This window comes from Cephus cinctus, unplaced genomic scaffold, assembly GCF_000341935.2.
Source record: "Cephus cinctus unplaced genomic scaffold, Ccin1 Ccin1_scaffold0227, whole genome shotgun sequence".
Taxonomy (NCBI): domain Eukaryota; kingdom Metazoa; phylum Arthropoda; class Insecta; order Hymenoptera; family Cephidae; genus Cephus; species Cephus cinctus.
In genome coordinates, this window is record NW_014332943.1 from 409,202 (window position 1) to 416,701 (window position 7,500).

The 7,500-nt window shown below is 40.7% G+C and overlaps 1 protein-coding gene across 4 annotated transcripts in view; it reads right to left on the reverse strand.

The window, feature by feature from the left end:
* Window positions 1-67: 67 nt before the first annotated feature.
* LOC107265518 (broad-complex core protein) overlaps window positions 68-7,500 on the reverse strand; it is a 38,201-nt gene continuing 30,768 nt past the window's right edge. For 2 of the 4 annotated variants that reach the window (XM_015735065.2, XM_015735064.2), the window contains exons 6-7: window positions 3,013-3,288; window positions 1,128-1,264 (exon numbers count right to left, since the gene is read on the reverse strand). In XM_015735065.2, coding sequence (XP_015590551.1) covers window positions 3,026-3,288 — 263 coding nt within the window. In that variant the 3' untranslated portion in view covers window positions 1,128-1,264; window positions 3,013-3,025. Of the gene's footprint in view, window positions 1,265-3,012; window positions 3,289-7,500 lie in introns of all 4 variants that reach the window. The other 2 variants (XM_015735060.2, XM_015735059.2) reach the window with 1 other exon arrangement.

Sequence of the window (7,500 nt, forward strand, 5' to 3'; positions counted from 1 at the left end):
CCAACCCATCCCTCCCAAAGTACCCTTATCGTTGGTTCGTGTCCAATCTTAACCCACCCCACCCAACCCCATTTAGCAGATATGGAATGTTCTAATCGTTAACGTTCTTTAAACTTAAAGTAATTTGATATAATTTTTTTCAGTCGATGTTTCCCTCTTCTTTGGATAAACGCAGTCTTGACAAAAAGCAACGAAGTCGTCGTCGTCGGCAGACGAAGACTGTGCGCGACGTAGCGGCGGTCGCGGCGACGAGTCCGGTTCATTGTTAAGGGTCCCCTTCATCTTTTTGGCCTCCCCAGTAAATAATTTCGTTAAATTTTGTTAAAACTCTTATATCATCCCCTTCTGATAATGACGTATACGTGTTTCCTCCTCTCAATCTTATTAAAGAAGCATGTAGGGAGGCCACTGCTGCTTACCACCGTACTCATCATTCGTGCTGAGTCAGTTAGCGCGGTCCCGATAAGAAAATCCTGTTGAAGATCTTCGGAGACCGCAAAACTTTCGACATCTGATGCTGATGGCAATGGTGGTTCACGGCGTTAATGATAATGTAGGTTATGCTCGGGAGGCTGTCACGATACCACTTGATTTTTCATCAAGAAACCCCATAGAACCCCAATTTAACCGCTAAGGGTCCTTTATCAGGTAACCAACGAGGGTTTCACGCGACTAGCGATGTCTACCTGTGGCTTTGTTAACTATCTGGTAAGCGGTACCACCACTGAGGTCATTCTCACATTGTAAAATACTTGTTGATTATCGAGTCACTGATTGGTAGCAGGATCGCTCTTGTCCCAGCCTCCCCGTTTCTGATGATGCCCATGATGATGATGACCGTGTTGATAGTGATGATGGTGATGATGATGACGATGATGGTCAGGGAGACCGTGGTGGTACCACCGTTTTCATTGTGGATATTGTGGTATCTGCGGATGCTGGGCCAACACGTTCTTGATCGCCGATGTCTTCAGAAGCCTCTTCAGCATCCCGCTGGAGCCGCGATGCTGCAGACTCTTGTGCGTCGTTAAGGAGTTTTTCGTGCGATACCTGCGATTGCAGAATTCGCACACATAGAGCGTATCCGACTGCTCGTGCTTGTCCTGAAAGTGGCGCTTCAGCGAATAGTAGCAGGAGAAGGTACGCCGGCAGTAGGGACATTCCTGAGGTTCGTTTATGCCACCCGCTGTCGGCGGTGGCATCCGGTACACGGCGGAGGGAAGCGTCGTCGGCGTCGGCGGAGTATGCATCCCATTGCCCGTACCTGAAACGCAATTGCCATACTGTTACAAAGTGACACAGATCGATTTAGATAAATTGAGACTCTATTATAATTTATAATTGGGATGATATCGCTCGTCTGAGAGATTTATTGCTTCAAGAGATCATCCAGGATTTTTAAACACGGGGATTAAGATTATGAACTTTTGTCAATCTTGAGATAATTGGTATGTTAGCGAGGATCGGTATACAGTACTGTAATTATTAATTGTAGATGAGTTAATTACTACCAATTCAAAAGTTTCTTTTATTTAGTCTGCGTAAATGTTAGTAAAAAGTATCGCTGGCAATGGGTTAGTTCGAAAAACACGAAATCTCATTCTATTATCATTGACCTTATACTTCATTAGAAAATTATTTATTTAATTATATAAAATGCGATTTCGTGTTCCGGGAATGAATCTTATTCCGTGTTCCTCTATTTAGAGAGAAATTCAACACGAGGAACATGGAATCGAGCGACTTTACAAGTCTGACCGTGAAATTCGGAATTCATACACCGCGACGCCTCGAGCCAGTAAGAGAAAAGGAAATAAAGAGACAGATATAATAAGAAAGAAAACAAGGGGATGAAATTATTGGGACATGTCGTTTCTCTTTGGTAATCGCGTAAAAGAATAACGAAGGAAAGCAATTTATGTAATGTTAATAGAAATTTTAAAAAATAAAAAACAAGAAAAAAGTATATCTGGAGTAGTAAAAAATGCATGCACTCGTCCCGTAAATTGCATGATAATCATTATCCTCCCGTGGTAGCCGAGTTTAATGCACAGGCCGGCTGTAAAGAAACAGTTTGAACAAGCAACACTTATCATGCACACAACATTGAACATCGAAAGCGGAAAACGTAACGAAACGAAAGAACAAACGGAAACGGAGGTAACATACAGGAGAACCCATAAACATAGGCTGGAGGCAAGGCGATTTTTTGGTACATTTTTCGCTCTTTTTTTCATCAAGTTTCTCTTTTTTTGTTGATGGATTAGTGGGAGACCTGAAGCGTCGATAAAATCGTTCTATGGTTAGTGGAAAATCCTGGTAACCTAACGAGCATTAAAAGATCTTTCGTTAACGTCGACGGCTGGGCGAAGGATGATAGAAACGTGAGAATCGCGAGATGCACGCATCCTGCACCAACGTGAAAAACAATTGGAAATAGAAAACTCTTGAAAAGAACAAAAAAAAGAGACGTCCCTCGCCGGACCGTAAGAATATAATAGGCATATGAGTGAGAGTAAAGAGAGAGGGAGAGAAGGATAGAGAAAAAACTGTACAGAGCTCTCATTGAGGTAAAAAAGGTTATTGAGTAGGACGAGAAATGGATTTAGAGTATAATAATTATAAACTATAAGAGAATAGAGAGAAAGAGAATGTGCGTGAGAAAGAGAGAGAGAGAGAGAGGCGGGGGAGATAGAGAGGGGGAAGGAGCGGGGGAGGAGGGAGAATCATAAAAAAGGTTTAAAAAATCGTCACAAAAAATTACAGAAGGTAAAACACCACTAGGTGTAATGAACCACGAAAGATTGTTAATTGATAAGAAACAAAAAATGAAAAAAATGATTATGTATAGTGAAGTGACGATATTCGAGGCATGCAATTGGTTATCAAGGTGATGAGAGAAAGAGAATAGATAGTTAAAAAACATAAAAATAAAAGAAAAAAAAAACTATCCCTGGGGTGGATTCGAACCCAATAAAGATTCGTTGCAAGTTTTGTGCTGATTGGCCCTACCTTATCTAAACCTTCAAAAGAACTTAATGTCAATGTCGCCGGGTCTGCTCTTATGATAGGTATAGATATGGGTCATCAGGGAGTTTCGCGAGCAGTAGACCCGCTCGCAGATGACGCAGCGATACTCCTCCTGGCGTTCGGCGTGCTTGTCGGCCACGTGGCGTTTGAGGGATGCCTTGCTGCAGAGCACCTTGCCACACAGCTGGCACGTGAAGAGCTTCTTGGCGGACGGTGCGCTCAGCGAGTTCAGGGTCAGCCCGGGCATGGAGGCGAGCACTGAAACACAACAATGCACCTCATGCAACTCCCCACACTTACCTATACACGACCTCTCATTATTTCACTGAATCTAGTGAACCAAATTCCTACATGACCCACCCACTGCGAGTTGGTTTTAAACAATAAGTACTATAGCTTGGAGCAACGGAAAGAAAAAGAAAAGAAAAGAAAACAAAAACAAAAACACCCCACCCTCTCCTGACCACCACGACCCACGTAATCGTTTTTAATTATTTATTAGATCGCTAGATTTTTAGATTCAACATCGAACTGGTTCTTTCGGATTTTCCTTATTTTTCGTATTCTCAATGAAATTTATATCGCGTTTTCTGTTTGATGTGGTATACACTGGATTTTGATATATTTGCATTCGACGATAGGTAAGACAGTGATGCTCTCGCTAAGAAATAAAATTCAAACTGAAACTTAAAGGGAGGAAAGGGAACGCAAACAAAATAATAGATGTGAGAATAAGTATCAGATTCGAGAGAGTTAAAGAAACGATATGTATACATACATATATATATATATCAAGTCAAGAGTATTTCTTATATTTTTGGATTTGTGAAATAATATAATAATGACACGGAAAAAAAGATTGCTTTTTGTTTCGGAATATTTCAAGACTTGCTGAGGTTATTTTTCTTTTTTTTCTGAAACAGGTAGGAGTGTCAACTTTCAATGGAGCGCAACGGTTTCGCATTAATTAAAAGAAGGTTGCGCGAATAGTAGTAAATGAAAGGGGTGCATATTCTATGGGTGTGGCCGGAAAGGGGAAGGGAACGGGGGAAAGCTGCTGATAAAACGGTGCTCCGAGAAACCGTGGGGACACATATAGAAAACGTAACTGGAGGCAACGAAAAGATCACGAAGAGGAAGAATAGGAAGAAGAAAAAGAAGCCTATTCATTTTCTTTGAAAATTGCTCTTTATCCAATTTCTCGAGTCGTGTCTCATTAAACTTGAAGCGATAGGACAAACCTCCCATGCTTCTCGGTGGTTGGCTAAGAGATACGGAGGGGTCGTGCGCTCTCGTGTTTATCATCTTTTTTCTCCTCTTTTTCTTTCCTTTATTTTAAGTTTTCATCTTTCAAAAAGAGGCCGGTGGGATTCGTCAGGGTGCAAGAGGTGTCATAGCGTCTAGGCAGCGCCGACAGCGACGACGCGGCCAGGACGCCACTAGGATGACTTTTAAGAACAAAGGAGTGGGTGGAAACGAAATTGAATAATATAATTTAAAGAAAAATAGTAAACAAATAATTAAAAAACGGGAAATAGACAAAGATCGAAATACACAAATAAAATAAATAAAACAAAAAAAAGTGGAACTGCGCTCCTTTCTCTATGTATATACATATATATGTATACACAATGCATCTATATATTCACACATATATATATATATATATATATATATATATATATATCGTTAGGAGGTATCCCGCCTCTTCTCCATTAATGAGGCCTAACAGAAGGCGACGAAGGAAACACTGAGCATTCTGGGAAACACTTAAAGCATGCATTTCGAACGCGCGACATTTAAAGAAACCCGCCTTTTCCCGTCTCTGCTGTTTCTGATGGCATCCTGCCGTTGTCGTAGCCTCTCCTCGTCGTCATAATCGACGGCCCCTGTCGCTGTCGCTGTCGTTGTCGTTTCAATTGGCAATCTCTATTACTACCATTTGTAACCAACTGGCTGCCCAGTTAGAGTCGCGTGTCTTACGTGTGTGCGTAATTGAATTAACAGTGACAGCCACGAGCGGAGACGCACGACGAGCATCCTTTGAGAACGCGCCCAGAGACGAGGATCCGTCGCTAGGACATGTGACGCGCACTTTGGAAGACTTCCCTTTCCATGGCCGACGTCACAACGGGAACAACACAATAACAACGAGATTCGTTCGAGGTTCGAACGTGACTTACCTTCCAGCTGAAAGACGGCAGAAAAAACCACTTCCGGTGTATACACATATACTCTGCCGATATAATGTTATATAAACCGGACGGTTTATATAATTTATATATACACAAGTATATACTGTATCGTCATATAGCAATGGGAACTTGCCGCGTTATTGAGGATGCGACAGGTGCTTTGCGAGCATCAGTGCCCAACGGCAGAAATAAAAAGACAATTAAATTATTAAACCAAATAGTACATTTTTGTTCGTATAATATATATAAAAAAAAGTGAAAATATATTAAAATGCATTTGATATAGCTTAGAAAATAATAATTAATTAATCAATAATTAATAATAATAATAATAATCGTCGTCAATAAATATATACTATAACCAGAACACCTTGGCAGATAACAAATAATAAGTAAGCAAGATAACGTAACCATTGTCCACGACGGAATTTGCGCACGAGCAGTCAGTCTGGCTAAGCGAAAGAGAAAATAATTTTTCATTTTCAGCCTTTTTTTCTTGTTTCCCCTTTGCTTTTCACTCTCTCGCATTCTCACCCTCTCACTCATTCTCACTCTTCCCGCTTTCGCTTTCACTCTCTCAAGCACACGCTCGTCACTCTCCGTATGCGATCCCGTATTAAATATACCTTGCCAATTTGTTTAACTATAATTTGCGTATCATCGATTCCGACCAGTCTTTTCGCAACGCCTATAAACTCTGTGCAGGTACCAATATCCGTCTGCTCTCTCTCGTTACATCACTACAGTTATGGTATAGCAGTACTATGGATGTGTAAAATGCACTTCAAAAAAAAAAAGAAGAAAGAGTAATGAAACAAAAAAATTAAAAAAGTCAAAGAAAAATCCTATATGTAAGCGCAATGGAACGCAATGCGATGCAAACGTAATGTAATGTTACGTAACGTAACGTATTATAGCAAGCTATTGTATGAATGTAATCGTTGGGGTATATGATGTGCAAATTTGTTGCCTTTATATCTGGTAATTGTATTTAAAAAAGAAAAGCCTAGTTTACGTAGTCCTATTGTATATTATATGTGATAGAAGCTGTGTGCGTGCGTATGTGCACGGGTTTGATGTGTGCAGTGACCCTTGACCGTTGTTTGTGCGTGTGTTGTATAATAAAAAAAATAATAAAAAATAAAGATTAGAAGAGAATCATTTAAGGAACAACAAAAAAAAATCATAATGATTCGGTGTGTTAACGCGAGAAGCAAAACAGAGCAAGTATCCACATGTATATCCACGCGTACAATATTGCACGGCGATACAACAGTGAGTGCTTTCTCGGTCGTCGGCAGTTCGAGCTTACTCGTTTAGGTACTTTTAATTAGCGGTTTTGGTAACATCAGTCAAATAATTAAGATCAGTTCGACGAGTCGACTAATTAAGTAATAATGACGAATCGCGTCGCGTACAAATGACCCTATTTTTTCAGTCTTTTTTTTGTTTTTCTCCCCTTTTTTCGTTATTCATGTTCACTTTCGTTGTTACTTTTTTCCACTCCTTCCACCTCCACCAGCCTAGCTCGCTCTCATTCTCACATCTGTCCCCTCTGCACTCATATAATTATTGATACTTCACTCGTCTATCTAATCGCATGTCGTTGTCGCTGCTGCTTGTTAGGGATTATAAAAGAAATTTGGCAACGTCTTATGGTTATTATGATAAAGATACTACTGAAAGGGCTCTCTTTGTATATATACAGGGTGTTCCGAAATTACCTGACCAACGGGGTATAGTGGTGTTCGGGAGGCATCACTGATCACGAAAATTACCTTCTTTTTCTCCGGAAGGTCATAGTTTTTAAATGGGAGCAGGTCAAAGTTGACCAATCAGAGTGAGGCGTCAAGAGAAATGTAGGCACCTGCGAACTCTGAGTTTTCTTCCCTCGCTTTTGTTTCTCAGTGGTTTCGGGCAGGATGACGTTAGCTGAAGACATGCCTATTGGAAACAAGAAACAAGAAACAAGCCACCGAGAAACAAAAGCGAGGGAAGAAAACTCAGAGTTCGCAGGTGCCTACATTTCTCTTGACGCCTCACTCTGATTGGTCAACTTTGACCTGCTCCCATTTAAAAACTATGACCTTCCGGAGAAAAAGAAGGTAATTTTCGTGATCAGTGATGCCTCCCGAACACCACTATACCCCGTTGGTCAGGTAATTTCGGAACACCCTGTATATATACAAAGAGAGCCCTTTCAGTAGTATCTTTATCATAATAACCATAAGACGTTGCCAAATTTCTTTTATAATCCCTAACAAGCAGCAGCGAC